General features: G+C 38.4%; 1 protein-coding gene across 2 annotated transcripts; it reads right to left on the reverse strand.

Annotated features, from left to right (window-relative positions):
• Positions 1-696: 696 nt before the first annotated feature.
• On the reverse strand, positions 697-11,829 carry LOC110728671 (probable pectinesterase/pectinesterase inhibitor 61). 2 transcript variants are annotated; one of them, XM_021908317.1, is made up of 4 exons: positions 10,908-11,829; positions 4,261-4,703; positions 2,639-2,778; positions 697-1,713 (listed from the first exon to the last, which is right to left on the reverse strand). In XM_021908317.1, the coding sequence occupies exons 1-4, from the start codon at positions 11,466-11,468 to the stop codon at positions 1,016-1,018; spliced, it is 1,842 nt and encodes a 613-aa protein (XP_021764009.1). In that variant the 5' UTR covers positions 11,469-11,829; the 3' UTR covers positions 697-1,015. The 2 variants fall into 2 exon arrangements, with proteins under 2 accessions (XP_021764009.1, XP_021764013.1); XM_021908321.1 differs by having other exon boundaries at positions 4,261-4,700; positions 10,908-11,827.
• Between the last annotated feature and the right edge of the window lie 5,705 nt (positions 11,830-17,534).

Raw genomic sequence — 17,534 nt, forward strand, 5'->3', positions numbered from 1 at the left:
AAAGCTAGTGGTAAAAATAAAATGCATGGTAAATAATGATTGGAAAATTCAGAAGAGTTAGTGGAGAATAAAGAGGTGAAAAACATGGGACTTTCCTAATTTGGAAATTACAAAAATAAAGGGTGGTTCTTCCAACTAGGGGAAGCTGGCATACATAATTAGATATAATTGCATTCTATTTTAGTATGTTTGTTTATCTCTTCTGTCCCTACGGAACAGTTGTTCAGTTTTCACATGCACCCTTCTTTTTTAGGGTTACACCTTTCAAACCCATTTATGGCATGTATGTTCATATATTCATAGTACTCCGTATGACTAATAGGCCAATTTTTTAGACACATGCAAGTTGTTATATGTCTTAAGTGTATGAAGAGGGGACCTTCCATCGGGGTCATTTGGGGTCTGGCCCCCGGTAAATTATTGTAATTAATTAGTTAATTAACTTAAATAACCTTATTTTTTATTTATGAAATATTAGAACATAATGATTAGTTTTGAGCGAGAGGTAAAATATTTAACTGTTGACCCCTCTAATATTTTTGGTCAAGATCTGCCACTGAGTGTATGCAAGGTATGTATTCCTAATCTCCATTTCACTTTTCCGAATTGTTTATATCATAGTTAATCACTATATTAAATTATGCATCAACAACAATAAGACATCAAATCTTTAAATCTTACTGATGATTCTTCTTTTCCAATAATGGCTACAAAAATGTGAAAACAGTAGGAACTTATTATTGATTACAATTGCCTAAAAAATCATATGGATACTAATTACAATGAGGGATAAATAAATGGTATAAAAAAAAACCACTCCAAATGTACCATTTCTTCTTTATTTGGAGTGTTGATTAAAGGCTTACCATATATGCATTTTTATCTATACGTACGCCATAATCCCATATAGCTTAGCACACTATAACACATTTTTTCCACACAATTACACAAAAATCTAACATGCTTAGTTATACTATGGTTTACACAATTACATATTGTTAAACTAATTCCATTATTAAGCCGATAATCCTGATTGATATGAAACACCTGTTGAAGTTATCCAATCTTGGCCAAATATAAATTGAGACACTGTAAATTTCTCTGCCTCTCCTCTAGCCATATTCACATGCAAACCCGGCCATTTGACCCGTTGTGACGTGTCGGCCCGTGGCCCGACATTGCCATACTCACCATAATATAACTTGTCTAATGGAGATGTTGCATTCCACTCTAACCACCCCCTAGGATCAATGTGATCACCCAAGTAAGATTCCATGTACACAACTCTAGCAAATATTTTCCATGGACGGCCCAAATACGTTGGGTAGCTAGACTTGGCCGCCTCGAGGTCCGTGGTTGCTCGGGCTTGGCAAGCTTGGATCGACATGCCCGTATTTTGATTTGGGTCCTTACGGTTTTGGGCTGTAATTGTGACCTTTTGTTGGGGCATGGGCTTACGAGCCCACATTGTGCAATTTTGAAACACAACAGCCGCGTTACCAAAAATGAAGTCTACGGTCCCATATATGTCACACTCTCTATAGAATTGTCGTTGTGAGTGTACATAGAGTGTGTCTTGGTATCCTTTTATCTCACAACGATAGACTACAGCATGGTCTGCACCTACACGAAGGGCTACAGCTTGGTGGTTACCGGGGCCAGCCTCATTTACAAATGTAATATCCCGAACTACAAACCCAGTGCCGCTAGCAGCTACAAAAGAAAATTCACAATAAGAGAACATTAATTGACTATTGAGTATTGAGGGTGAAGGAGGTAAAGGGTTAAAACCAACATTACTGATCTACTCAGTATATTATTATTGTAGATGTCGTATAACTGTATAAGTAACTACTATATCAGTTTTATATTTTTTGCAACTTTGAAATATTTTATATCTCACAAATAATACCCCAAAGTTGCAAAAAATATGAAATGGGGATAGTATTATTGATATTATTCTTACTTTAAAATAAAAATAAAATTACTACTTAAAGAGTTACAAGGACGAGTAATGAAAATCAATTTCAAAATCACCTAAAACCGAAAAAATAGCTTTAACCACTTGAATTATCTCATATTCCCTCGCTCTCAAATAAAATTACTATGGAGCTGTAAAGGTTGGAGAGATGTCATTTTCAGCTTTTGAAGTGAGTGACCAATTAGAAATTGGAGGAATTTTGTCCTTTGTAATTTTTTGTATTTTTGGATGACTTTTAGTGGGTTAACAAGGCATACAGGACTAAAAGGTTAAAGTACATAGACAGAAATCAAAATTTTGAGGCCCAATAATGCATGACCCGGTCTCTTTTTGGGTACTGCACTTTGTTGATCTTAGTGTAAAGGCTGAAATTGAATTCTTCAAATATTGTTTGTTAGTTACACAATTATTTTGTGAACCAGTTCATTTTCCAAACAAAAATATCTTCCCATTTGCTTTACATAGTAGTTGCAATATTTTTATTACACGCTAGTTTTTGCATAATTTCAATATTTATCTTCGTTTCTCAATATAAAAATTATGAAAATTTTGATACTTCAAAATGTATATTAAGACTAATTTAATAAGATCTTACAATATTGCCATATTTTTCCTTGAAAACAAACCACTATATAATAAACTATAAAAGTAACTTACCAAATGCAGCAGTGTGGAAAGTGGTAATCTGATCGCGACCCACACTCCTTTGGCCAGAAATTACAGTCCGACCCTTGCCTTCACCTAAAAACCACAAGTTTGTTTTCTTTCGTCCCACTTTCAAGTTATCCTCTGCATATCTAAAACATTATACGATTGATTTAATCTATGTAAGAAATACATATATTTCATACCTAAATGTCCTATAGTTTTTATTCAAGGTGTATTTATCCGTTTTAAATACTAATGTACTCACTCAAATTTAGACCTAAGTTAATTAATAACAAAAAGTACATGTATTTGTTTTCTTTGAATGTTAACTTGTATTTAACCGAAGCGTTCTAAATATTACAAACCACTTTAAACGACCGACATGATTAATATGAAAAAGAAATTTATAAAATGGAGATATCATTTTCATAAAGTTGTAAACTTAATGTTATGCTTTCTATAACTAGATATGCCATATATTGGCCAATACATACCACAATCTACTTTGACAGTGTCAACTTCCATGGGTTGAAAACATTAACCGTAATCATATATCATGAATTAAATCAATAGTCATCATCTTGTTAAATCAAGCCTATAACATCATAATTAGTACAAGATGATAGTTTGTGAGAAACAAAAGCTGGCACTTAAAGAAAGTAAGAAACAGTAGAAAAGCAAAACTACCGACACTAATTCAAAACATTTATCATTTTCCTAATTTTATATATATATATATATATATATAAGGCCATTTTCCTAATGGATTTATTATTGCATCCATTTTTTTTTAAAGGCAATTTCTTATTCTTGCAAAAACTAACGAGGTATTGACCTAGTGTTAGACTAAGAGCATATGTACAATAATTCAATAAATCACAGGTTCAATTCCCCGCTCCCATATATAATTCATAAAGCTCTTATGACTACCTATTCGCATTTAACAAAAAGTTCATATATATAAATATGTTGATGGAATAATTTATTTTAAATATACATTCAAAAGGTACATATACTTATAAAACTATCATTTTCGGAGTATGACTTTTTTTCCTCTACATTAGCAACTATGATTAGTACACGGTCATTTGACTTCAGTATGAAAATTGACAACAATAGTCAAATCTAATTATATTAGCTACCGTTTACTTCTATTATGTGAAGGTTGTATAAGTTTTGTAAGGACATTTTTCAATCACATTTATTGATGAAGAAGCTTATTTGTGCAACTAATTGGTTGATAACAATCACTAAAGATCTTGTTTCTTAATCTTGTCAATAGAACATCAATACAATCATTCACTAATTATATTATTGTTTCTTAATCTTACCAATACAATAATCATTTTGTTATTAAATATGGCTATCTTGTTTCATAATCTCTAAATTAATTAGTAACTAGAGAATTGACACATAAGACAGATTATATTATCGATCTTTTATTAGTGGAAATACTTAACTCTAATATAAATAGCCAGCTTGTTTGCAATAATAACAATGCGCACTATTAATTCTTGTTAATTAACGTATATAGAGTTTAAATGTGCGCATCCTTATCAAGCAGTAATATTATACGAAGTATAAGGAGTATATAAAGAAATTTATGTCCAATACAGAACAAGAAAACTTACGTTCCAGCTTTGACAAGGATAATAATGCGACGTGCACTATTTTCGGGTGCTTTTTTGATAGCCTCAGTAATAGTTTTTACGGTACCCGACCCATCTTGAGCCACAACTATATCCGCTTGTACACTTTGGGTCGGGGTACCCAAAAGTTCTCGTTCGGACCTTGTCATCCACTTAGGAAACCCGGAATCATTATCTAGGTAGGTCTCGGGTTCGAATCCTAACAATCTCCGATTTTGTATAGGAGTGCCTGAAAAATCATCCATATTATGACTGGCCGCATATATAGCTAGACTATTGCTGACTAGCTCGGATAAATCTTGAAGCCTTTGGAGCATTTGATTCTTGATGGTCCCACCCACGTTGTTAAATCCTTCCGTACACGTGTCGTGATTTGTCATGGCCCCACTTAACCATGTCATCACATCTTGCTGGGACCCTCCCTGCTATTCAAAAATTTGAATAATGCTAAGTGAATTACTACTTGCCACAAAAAATTAGTTGAACTTATTGATGATTTTAAATGTTGATGATTCAAATAATGTTGGTTGGTATTATATTATGGTTAAGTGGTCTGGTGATAATATTACATTGGTATTAAAATACTTCTTTATTAGTATCAATGTATTCTTTAATGGTATTATGAATGATACCATCTATCACAACGTAATACCAACAATTAGCATTATTAGAGTTAGTAATGACTCAAGCTTACACGAGTACTAGTTATACCATTACATTATAATTTTAAGTTTTAACATACATTTCGTACCTATTTTGAAAGTATAATGATTTTTAACATGCAGATAAAAATTACACGTGGAATGTTGTGCGACAGCGGAAGCAAAGGTCGAAAACAAACAAGAAAACAATAAAGAAATTCAATGCAAACAATAAGAACAACACCAAGAATTTACGTGGTTCACTATCGATGTGATAGCTACGTCCACGGGCACCGAGATCGAATGATTTCACTATAAACTGCAAAGATTACAAAGATGATTCTTGTATTTCTCAAGAACGGCTTTCACTCTGTCTCTCTTCACCCTAATACTGATATTAGGGAGGTTTTATATTAATCCCTAATTAAAAGATACTTGGGCAAAAAGATAATAAAATAAGATAACCTAAAACCGCAAAATCCGCGTTCCGTATTTTTCCTTCTCCGCCCGGTCAGACCGGGCAAGGTCTGCCCGATCGGGCGCGAGAAGAAAACTCCATACGAATGCTTCAACGTATCCAACCCCCACCGCCCGGTCAGACCGGGCAAGGTCTGCCCGATCGGGCGAAGGCTCGCCCGGTCGGGCGAAGGCTCGCCCGGTCGGGCGCGAGAGCAGCTTCTTCAACGAATTTGCCAGGCACCTCTTCTTCTTCCGCCCGGTCAGACCGGGCAATGTCCGCCCGATCGGGCGGACAAAGCTACGAAGTACGAGTCACCTAATATACTTATCAACAATCTCCACCTTGACGAGAACTCGTAGTCAGCAAACAACCCCATCAAGACATAGTGAAAAAACATCTCAAGCCAAACCCGATGCAGGACTCATGCATAAGCCATACATCCCGATAAGTCTTCAACCAAGACCCATCACATACTCGTCTCCAAGTATAACAACTCATAATGCTCCACCTGCATCACAAGCCCCGGGCAAGCTCCACCTTAAGGCCAACACACCTACACCAGGAGCTCCCCAACTTCGCCCCTCAGGGCCTACTACATCACGTAGTAATCAATATTTAACAAGTCTAAGCAATGTTTAAACTTGCTAAACGGAACAGGCTTAGTGAAGAAATCAGCCGGGTTGTCAGCAGTCCCAATCTTCTTCACCTTAATCCTCTTGTCAGTACGCAAGAAATGATACCTGACATCAATGTGCTTCGTCCGATCATGGTGTACTTGATCTTTAGCTAAGCAAATCGCACTTAGACTATCACAATATACTGTAGCAAAATCCTGTGCAATACCCAGTTCACCTACTAGGCCTTTGAGCCAAATAGACTCCTTAGCTGCAGAAGTTAAAGCCATATACTCAGCTTCAGTAGTTGACAACGTAACTGATGACTGCAATGTAGACTTCCAACTAACCACAGAACCACCCAAAGTGAACACATAACCAGTCACAGACCTCCTGGTATCCACATCAGCTGCATAATCAGAATCACTGTACCCAGTGACCAAGCATTCCCTACCATTCCCGTACACAAGACCAATATCAGTTGTCCCTCTCAGGTAGCGAAAAATCCTTTTCACCCCTTGCCAGTGTTCCCTCCCAGGTCGAGCCATAAACCTGCTTACAACACTAACAGCATGCGCAATATCCGGCCTAGTACAGACCATAGCATACATCAAACAACCAACCGCATTTGCATATGGAACTCTAGACATATAAGACAACTCCTCCTCTGATTGAGGTGACATAGACAAAGACAACTTACAACTAACAGTAGTTGGCGTACTTATAGGCTTCGATTTTTCCATCCCAAAACGAGACAAAATCTTTTCAATGTAGCTTTTCTGAGTCAAGAAAAGCTTACCTCTAGCCCGATCCCTGTAGATCTCCATACCCAAAATCTTCCTAGCTGCACCCAAGTCTTTCATGTCAAACTCCGAGTTAAGCATCTCCTTTAATCTAGCAATATCAGATTTATTCTTTGTGGCAACCAACATGTCATCAACATATAACAAAAGATAAATCATGGAACCATTATCCAGCTTACTATGATACACACAGCAATCATATGAATTCCTGTCAAAACCTTGTGAAACCATAAAAGAATCAAACCTTTTGTACCACTGTCGGGGGGATTGCTTAAGTCCATACAATGACTTTAGCAATCTGCAGGCATAGTGTTCCTTTCCAGGAACTTCGAATCCTTCGGGCTGCTTCATCAGAATCTCCTCCTCCAAATCGCCATGAAGGAAGGCCGTTTTAACATCCAACTGCTCCAGCTCAAGATCAAAATGTGCTACAATTGACAATAACACACGGATAGAAGTATGTCGAACCACAGGTGAGAATATCTCAACAAAGTCAACCCCTTCTACCTGACTGAACCCCTTAGCAACTAGCCTAGCCTTAAAACGTATTTGCTCAGTTTCCGACAACCCTTCTTTCTTCTTGTAAATCCATTTACAACCCACAAGCTTCCTCCCTTCCGGTACCTTTACCAGTTCCCACACTCTGTTCTTGTAAAGAGACTGCATCTCTTCACCCATTGCGGCAAGCCATTGCGCAGACTCACTACAACTAATTGCTTGTTTATATGTGGCAGGTTCAAATGACTCTACATCATCAGCTACACTCAATGCATAACCTGTCATCGCATCAACACAGCAATTTCTTCCCTCCATCTCTTCAATCAATCTAACAGGCTTCTTGATAACTCGTTTAGGCATCTCAAGAATGGTGTCAGGTTGACTAGATGACCCCTGATTAGATTGCTCCACCTCATCCCCAGAGTTAGAATGAGTAGGAGTAATCTCAGGTTCAGGAGTACCCGGCACTGGAACATCAGCATCATCATCAATATATTGTACCCGAGGTAAATCAGCAATGGTAGACTGATGTACCTCAAGTACCCCATCTGTCTGTAATAAATTGTCTCCTTCCCTTCTCAAATTTGAAATCTCTGCATTTTTAATTGAATACATGGTGTTTTCATCGAAAGTAACATCCCTACTAAGAATGACCCGACCCTCCGAAGGTGAAAAAATTCTAAACCCCTTCACACCATCCCCGTACCCAACAAAACACCCCTTCTTGGCTCGTGGATCCAGCTTACCCTCAATAACATGATAATAAGCAACACAACCAAAAATCTTCAAATTCGAAAAATTAGGCAACTTACCACTCCAGATCTCAAACGGAATTTTGGAATCAATTCCAGAATGAGGACCCCTATTAATGACATAACAAGCTGTTAACACAGCTTCACTCCAGTACCTCCTCCCAAGCCCTGCATTAGAGAGCATGCATCGGACTCTCTCTAGCAGTGTCTGATTAACCCGTTCTGCTACACCGTTCTGCTGTGGTGTCTTCCTGACAGTATGATGCCGACCTATACCCTCATCTGCACAGAACTGATTAAACTCGTCTTTGCAAAACTCTAGCCCATTGTCCGTTCGTAGCTTCTTGATCTTCCTTCCTTGTCGATTTTCCACCAAAGCTTTCCATTGCTTGAAAACTTTGAAGGCCTCATCCTTTGACTTAAGCAACCTAAGCCATGTGTATCGGGACTTGTCATCAACAAATGACACAAAATAGTGGTAACCTCCCATACCTTCAACTCTAGATGGACCCCAGCAATCTGAATGGATGTAATCGAGCACTGCATCAGTAATGTGAGCACCCTTGCTGAACTTTGACCTGTGTTTCTTACCAAACACACAATGCTCACAAAATTCAAGGTTGGCAACCTTGACCCCGGATAGAAGACCCCTCTTGGACAATAGCTGCATCCCCTTCTCCCCCATATGACCAAGCCTCATGTGCCAAATCTTAGTCATCTCCTGGTGAGATACAGATGCGCAAACCGCAGAACTAGGCAGTGTAACACCCTCAAAAACATAGAGGGTGTTCCTTTTGATACCCTTAAGTACCAACTCAGAACCTCTGAAAATACACAACTCCCCATCTGAAAACACACCATTGTACCCCAATTCATCCAGGGTACCCAATGAAATCAGATTCTTTCCTAAAGCAGGAACATGCCGTACATTAGTCAAAGTTAACCTCCGCCCATCAACAGTCCTCAACCTCATGGAACCAATACCTGTGACCTTACATGGAGCATTGTTACCGACTATAACCATACCCCCATTGCGAGGTTCATATGTATCAAACCAATCTCGACGTGGACACATATGGAACGAACACCCCGAATCTAGAACCCAGTTATCAGATAAATCATCAGACCTAGCAGAACTGACTAATGCTAAATCTTCCTCTGAATTATAGCTCTCATTCGGTTTCTCTTCAACTACAGCAGCCTGGGACTTGTTTTTCCTCACCGGACAATTATTCCTAAAGTGACCCGGTTCTTTACAGTAATAACATGTTTTAGTAGTAGTTTTACTAGATCCATCCTTGCCGTTTCCAGCACCCGACCCAGCATTGTTCCCCTTGTTAAACCCCTTATTCTTTTTAGACTTTCCGGACTTAACAAATAACCCACTACCATTATCCCCATTATCACTCGTAGCTTTCATTCTGAGTTCCCTAGTATGAAGTGCTGCCTTCACTTCTTCTAAGGTTATAGAATCCTTACCAACAACAAAAGACTCTACAAAATTCTCAAAGCTAGACGGTAGAGATACAAGTAAAATCAACGCAGCATCCTCATCATCAATTTTAACATCTAAATTACGTAAATCAAGCAAAATAGAGTTAAGTTTTTCTAGATGTTCCCGTAAGGAAGTACCTGACTGCATCCGGAGGCTAAACAACCGCTGTTTCAGTAATAATTTGTTGGTCAACGACTTAGTCATATACAATGACTCCAGCTTCAGCCACAATCCAGCCGCCGTTTCCTGATCAGCAACCTCCGTGATGATTTGATCATCAAGACTAAGTAATATGGTAGAGTGTGCCTTCTCTTCCATAACTTCTAACTGCGAGTCAGTCGGTCCGTCTCCTGACTCCGAAGTAGTACTCTTTGGAGCCAACGGACGCCATATCTGCTGTTGTTTTAACAGAGCCTTCATCTTAATTTGCCATAGCCCGAAACTATTTTTCCCGGTAAACTTCTCAATTCTTATTGTTGAATCTCCTGCCATTGTTATCTTCAAGAAACTCTCCAAGGATTGAACCTGAGCTCTGATACCAATTGTTGTGCGACAGCGGAAGCAAAGGTCGAAAACAAACAAGAAAACAATAAAGAAATTCAATGCAAACAATAAGAACAACACCAAGAATTTACGTGGTTCACTATCGATGTGATAGCTACGTCCACGGGCACCGAGATCGAATGATTTCACTATAAACTGCAAAGATTACAAAGATGATTCTTGTATTTCTCAAGAACGGCTTTCACTCTGTCTCTCTTCACCCTAATACTGATATTAGGGAGGTTTTATATTAATCCCTAATTAAAAGATACTTGGGCAAAAAGATAATAAAATAAGATAACCTAAAACCGCAAAATCCGCGTTCCGTATTTTTCCTTCTCCGCCCGGTCAGACCGGGCAAGGTCTGCCCGATCGGGCGCGAGAAGAAAACTCCATACGAATGCTTCAACGTATCCAACCCCCACCGCCCGGTCAGACCGGGCAAGGTCTGCCCGATCGGGCGAAGGCTCGCCCGGTCGGGCGCGAGAGCAGCTTCTTCAACGAATTTGCCAGACACCTCTTCTTCTTCCGCCCGGTCAGACCGGGCAATGTCCGCCCGATCGGGCGGACAAAGCTACGAAGTACGAGTCACCTAATATACTTATCAACATGGAATAAGAATTATGATCAATGTTTTTTCACCACTACACGTGTATCTCAACAACATTAATACGTACGAGTAGTAGTAATAAATTTAATAATCTTGATTCTTGAACATTGGACCCCATCATTAATGTGAATAATGTAATGTCGTTAGTACTAATACTATTTGTTACTAATATAATCTCATTACTACAATTAGTAATACTGTACTAAAACTCACCTGAACTTTATCACCATTACTGTCACTACCACTCTCCACTTCCACTGACGACGACGTCGTTTGAGAGACATAGAGCAACGATCGTCCGAGGAGGTCAACGGAGTCATCCAACAGCTCTAAACAATCCTCGTACGCCGACCTCATCCACGTGTCCATCTCCCAGTTCCTTATCTCCGTTGACTCCCCTAGTGCCACCCCAAATTTTTGTAAAGTCATGTTTACGGAAATGTGGGCCACCTGGAGCGGGTCTTTAGCGAACACTGCTCCAGGGAACTTTGCTAGTGTTGACTGGCAAATTTCCGGGAACCGGGTCATCCCACAGGCTTTCCGGATTACCCTAGTGGTACCGGGGCCTGGGGATGACCCTGCAGGGGCCCTCCTCATGGACTTCATCGCCACTGGGATTCCACAAGCAGTGGCAATGATGAGGAGGGCCCCTGCAAGGAGGAGAAGGATTTGGCATGTTCGAGTTTTGGATGGGGGTTTTGGGGTGGTGGTGGATTCGAGTTCGGTGATTCGAGCGGATGGGGTGGGGATTAGACGGCCGTAGTTTTGGTTCATTTTGAGGTAGTGTAGGAAAATAATGAGTTTGGAGTTCAAAGAGGGATATAAGGGGGGATAAATAGGGGGTTTTGGGAGGTGGGTGTAAAGTCTTGTCTAAGGGAGAGTGTTAACTAACTAGCTGTTTTCTACTAAGAGTAGAAATGGAAAGTTTGAGGATGGCTTTTTAGCGGTGTTTATAAGTTTATTAGGTGTATTTGAAAGTATGCATCCTCGTCAACTGTTGGAATATAATTTTGGAAGGAATATTTATGATTGTGTCTTTTTAGTTTTTATAGTAGTTGATTTGGCCTGGCCTTTTATGAGGTAGATACGTGCAAATGTGCAATGAAATGTGTTTACTTTAAATTTTCTGTTTTATTTACACGTCGATATATAAGGTGCATAAAAGCTGAGCCATAAACCACATATACTTTAAGGTGTATTTAAAAGAATGTGTTGCTATATACGAGTAATTGAAATTTATATTAATGGAAATTGAAATGAGATATACTCGTGCAAGTAGTAGAAGTATACATTATGGATAAGGTAAAGAATGATTAAATTTTGGAAAGATAGATGATGAAATCATGACAAAGGCCGGAATATGTAGTCATGGTCACTCATGGTGGGTTTCCCTACTTTCCTAGTTAGTTAGCTAAGATTAGTAATTTAGTATCACACTAACACCTCATTCTAATGCAACAATTACGTAAATACTATTTTTATGTTTTATATTCCCCACTTTCGCCAAAAATAGGGTGTTCGTGTAGCTTACATAGTTAATTAGTTAATTACATAATCATTAATTAAGATTTAAGAAGATAAATTATTGCTCATAACACATACTTATACTTTGTAAAATTACTGGATAGTTTTTAACTTATCATAATTATGATTACGTATTTTATACACTATATCAAAATATAGTATATAACATACGTATTAAAGGCACATTTATTCAAGTAATATTTTGTGTGCAATAATGTATATTTTCATACCGCCTCTTAAAAAAAAATAAAAAATTGTATAATTTCATACCAAGCTTATTCAGTGTACTTGGTTGAGAATTATCTTGTAAATTTGATGTTACTAGGCCGAAAATCATTGTTTCAAACTTTGCGGTCCAAATTTTTACCCTTTCCAAAGTTAAGAAAAAAAAAAGAAAAAATTGATTAACGCTCGCTGCCTTTTGTAGATATGTCAAATTTAGTTCTTTTATTATTAACAACTAACGGGATGAAATTATACAATAATGTTTGAAAATGCTTCGTAGAAGAGAAGAAAGGGAGCAAGAAAAGCCGAATAAAATCGTAGTCATTTTTGTCGGCATGGTCGAAAGTGAAACGCACGAAAAACAATATAGAGGACAAATTAACTTTAGTACTAGTATCAATTATTATAGCTCTATTCTACACACAATTATCAATAGATTCAGAACATTGATATGAATCAAGCCATTGTTTTCATTTAAGCCAAAATCAGAAAAAAGGCATTTTTTTAGGTGTTGGAAAAGTTCAATTCAATTTCTTTATTCTACGTAGCTAAGAAACCTTGTGCCTAAGGAGTCAAAAGGATAAGAAAACACTTGGAAAAGATATTAAAATCCAATCCAATTTCACTCCTTTATTTAGCTTTTAAATAAAATTGAGCTGACAATTATATAGGCCTATTTGGATTTGATTTTGGGGTTGTTTGGCAATCGGCGGTTGGCTGATAATTGTTTGCTTTTTTACTTGGCTTGTTTGACTAGCTGGAATTATTACCTGTATGAATTGACTTTTTAAGTTAGTCGTTTAAGCCAACTGTTTACAAAAGTGTTTGGTAAAATTATTTATTGTTCTTAACTGTGTATTAGTGATAAAGTGGGCCAACAAGCCAAAAGCCAATAGAAAAAGCTATTCTTATTAGCTTTTGATTTTTGGCGGAAAAGTCAGCTTAAAAGCCAACAAAAAAACCAACTACCAAACATATTTTTTGGCTGTTTGACCAAACTAAAAAGTCAAAAGCTAGGCGAAAAGCCAGTTGCCAAACACCCCCTTTGTGACATACCGAATAATTAATTATACGATATGAAAATTTGTCTAATTAGATCAGGTTTAAGTCAATTTGTATGATGGTCGAGTTTGTGTTCTGTTGTCATAATACGTAAATTTTTTTTAAAAATGTGGAACAAGTTTAATTGCACTATAGACATATGTTTATGCTTTTAAGATGTGAAACAAGTTTAATTGGACTTGCACGCGCAAACATATAACAAGATGTCATGATCCCAAATTATGCCGTTTACTTTTAAATCCATAATTAGTACAAAAAATGGATTAATATTGACTGTTAAAATGTAAGCTAAGTGTCACAAATCACAATTGTGTTGATAATAAAAGGAAGAATTAGTAGCTTCTTAAACTTGGTCAATTGTCATGTAGTGAACGAAGTCGTCTCAACCATGGGCTTTCAATTTACTCGTATTAGACAATGAAATTCATTGAATTGACACCTCATAAGATTTGCCAATAATATCAAATTAAATTTCCGTCAAAAAAAGTGTAAATTAAATTTGCTTAGCTTGTTTCCATCAAAACCATCATCAATATCATACCAATTGCTTATGCAATTAAGTATAATACGTAGTTATATAAAAAAAAAAACTAATTCATGCAAACTATGGTCCCTTGTACTAATAAATTGGATCGAAACATAATTTATTTATTTACTCATGTCCATCCTATATACGAAGTATATTATTCTTTGTAATGTCGCTAATACCTAGTACCATCTCTTGTTCGTTTGATTGCTAAGAAGATCGATATGATTTTCTTTCTCGCTTTAGTTTTTCTTTTATTGTAGGGTTAAATTTTTGTTAGATTGACCCTTATGGGGATCACACCTTTTTATTGAACATACCTTTTTATTCCGAAAAAACATAGTACTCGTATTACATAATTGTATAACATTTAACAAGTGGAAAGAAGAAATAAATATAAGGATATTAGTCATCCAACATGCATGAGATTATGTTGGCTTGTATAAAGAACCTATACCTTAATAATCAACTTTGTGAAAATGTGGAAACTTCTATCTAGCTAGCGTGTAGCTTTCAACAGTGCTAATTGAAGAACTTGATTCCCAGCTGTATGACAAAGGAGGTTACATCAACATGACTAATGTAATTATATTGACAAATAAAGATTATTATCATATATACCAAGAAAAACAGCAATAAATTAAAGGTGCATAACATGGTATTTTGCTCGCTATTAAACACTTAAAAGTCAATATCCTAAGAGCTATTATTTGTGGACCAAAAATCATAAATGCCCGCATCACGGAAAAATTACCAAAGGAAGCTTCATTAAGAAACTATACTCCATATTAGACGCGTGGTAAAATTATTTACCAAACTGAGTTTGAGGGTAAAACGTCATCTAAAGTAGCGTTTTACCCCCTAACTGAAATGTTTGAAAAAAAATTCTGCCAAGGATAAAACGCTACCTTGGGTGGCGTTTTTTCTTCAACATAAAACGCTAACCAGGTTGGCGTTTTAACCTTCAACATTAAACGCCAACCAGGTTGGTGTTTTACCTGCAAGATACTACAGGCAACAGCCTGGTCCTGAAACCTGCAGGCTTCTTGCCAGCCTGCTGCAACTCCCACCACCACTTCCACCGCTAACCACCACTTCCACCGCTACCAACCACCACTTCCACCGCTACCAACCACCACAAAGCACCACTTTGTTCACCTACAACCAACAATTTAACAACCTTCATCCACCAGTTCCATAAAAATCATGAATACGTACAGTAAAGTTGATAAATGGAAAAAAAATCAGTTAAAAAAAGCCAATTATATTAATAATATTTGTTTGTATACAACGTACTAGAGAATCCGATTACAACAAACTAACAAAAGCAATTCTAAGATCCTGATTTATCAATTCGACGTAATTGCTCTCTATCAACTCGCGGTCTTCGACGATGAACGCACTGAGTTACAGTTCTAAAAGGATCTGGGGGAGGAGTTCTGAAAGGATCTGGGGGAGGAGTCTATTGGCTGGATGACGGTCCCTCCTGTGATAAGTATGGCGCAGACATGGGTACGGTGAAATCCTCCGGGATTTCACCAAACTGCGAGGACACTGTAGGGGACGAGTGAGTCTGTCCCCTACTACTCTAGCCTACCTCATGGTGTGAATGCTGTTGGGATCCTCCACCGTACTGTTGCTGTGATTGGTCCCGCCTCTAGATAAGATGACCATGACCATGTCTTTGTAAGCTAGTCATAGTCATCGCTTGAATTTCATCTATATGCGGTATGGTGGGATATGATATGCTCAAGACTCCCAGTGCATCATATATAGTCAGCATATCAAACGCCTGCATATGTCAACAATCAGTCAATTTAATAATATCAGAAATTATAAATTGATAAAAAAAATCCATCTAAAACTCACATATCCACTGATGTCTCCAAAAACTGGTTAATAATGAGTTGAGGGTGGGGTGTAGTTAGGGTTGATGAAGCGTCGGGTAATGCTCCTGTACCATACCGTGTATGGATCGTGATACTCCATCCGGCCTTGGAAACACCATCCACGACGTGCTGCAATCGCTCATCCCACATGTCAATGAAGGTGGCATGCTGAACTTCCCAGCTCATGTCCCCCTTTCCTCGTCGGTCGCAAGTGGACACCCGTATCATACGTGGCGGGGACGACTTGACTAAGGCCGAACTGCCACATGACTATGTCGGGGAGGTGAACCTCCACTACCTCAAAACAGATAAGGACTGTCATGACACGCCACTCCATCTGATGATCACAAAGATATGGGGGCATGGCATCGACTAAGTCAGCGACGTACGGATCCCACGTCATCTACTTTAACACGCCGTCAGTAACATCATAATTAACTTATTGAAACAATGAACTGGGTGTTAAATTAGTTTTTATAGTGTAATTGATCACCTGAGACTCGCTCAGTCTGTCAAATGCGTTTTTGTAATACGGTAGACTCCTCGCTGCATGCACACGAGCAAGTCTCCGCACCAACCACCAAATTATATATAATAACAGTGTCCATGAAAAATTATTAGCAAAATAAAGCAGTAAGTGGATAACTTAACAAATAAGTCATACATACCTGCAATCGTATGCCTGGTCTGGTGAAGGGAGTGGCGGAGCCTCATATGCATGCTCCCGATCGGCTTCCTCCTCATGGCCACCCTGCTGTCGGTAGTTAGCAGCCCTATCTGGCCTACCAATGTGGATGTGCTCCCAAGCCCATAACTGTAATAAAAAACACAAGTTAAGTTTAGTCATCGTTAAGTACGTAATAAATAAAAAAAGGTACAAAATTAAAGGGACTACCTGATGCACAATCAAGGGACCACCGATCTCCCATCTACCTTGCTCGGATGCTCTTCATAGATGGTGATACAAGGTCGCCAGACACGCACTACCCCAGCTGTAGTCACGTATTCGCTCCCACCTGTTCTCTAACAGCTGTAGGTAGATCAACTGTATGTGACTACCACTCTTGTTACTAAATAATGATCCTATCAACATGAACAGGTACGCTCGAGCATATCTCTGAACGACTCCATCATCAGCATCAGGAGGCAACACCCCAAATGTCTCTCGTAACCATATGTGTCTCAGCCATGTGCCTCTAATATCGGCGACCTCAGGCCTTACCCCTAACACCCTCTCAACAAGCCCACGCGGGTCCTTTATAATGGGCCCTGTCACTGCCCTACCACGTATTGGGATTCGTGTCAGTATCGCCACATCTCGGAACGTGACGATGACCTCCCCAACTGGTAGATGGAAGGAGTGAGTCTCCTGTCTCCATCTCTCAACGAGCGCAGTAATTAGCGCTCGATCTATAAGTGTGAAGGCCATCCTATGAAATCCGCAAAAATCCACAAAATCGATGTAATGTAGTACACGCGGGTCGACGACCCAATCTTCCACCCCCTACCAACGTGGTGCCTGCAAAGCAAGCACCGTGCTGTATCAACCTGTACAACAACAAAAGTTATATTGTTAGATCAATTAACATAAAAATTTCCAAAAACATAAAAGAT

Source organism: Chenopodium quinoa, unplaced genomic scaffold (assembly GCF_001683475.1).
Source record: "Chenopodium quinoa cultivar QQ74 unplaced genomic scaffold, ASM168347v1, whole genome shotgun sequence".
In the NCBI taxonomy this organism is placed as follows: domain Eukaryota; kingdom Viridiplantae; phylum Streptophyta; class Magnoliopsida; order Caryophyllales; family Amaranthaceae; genus Chenopodium; species Chenopodium quinoa.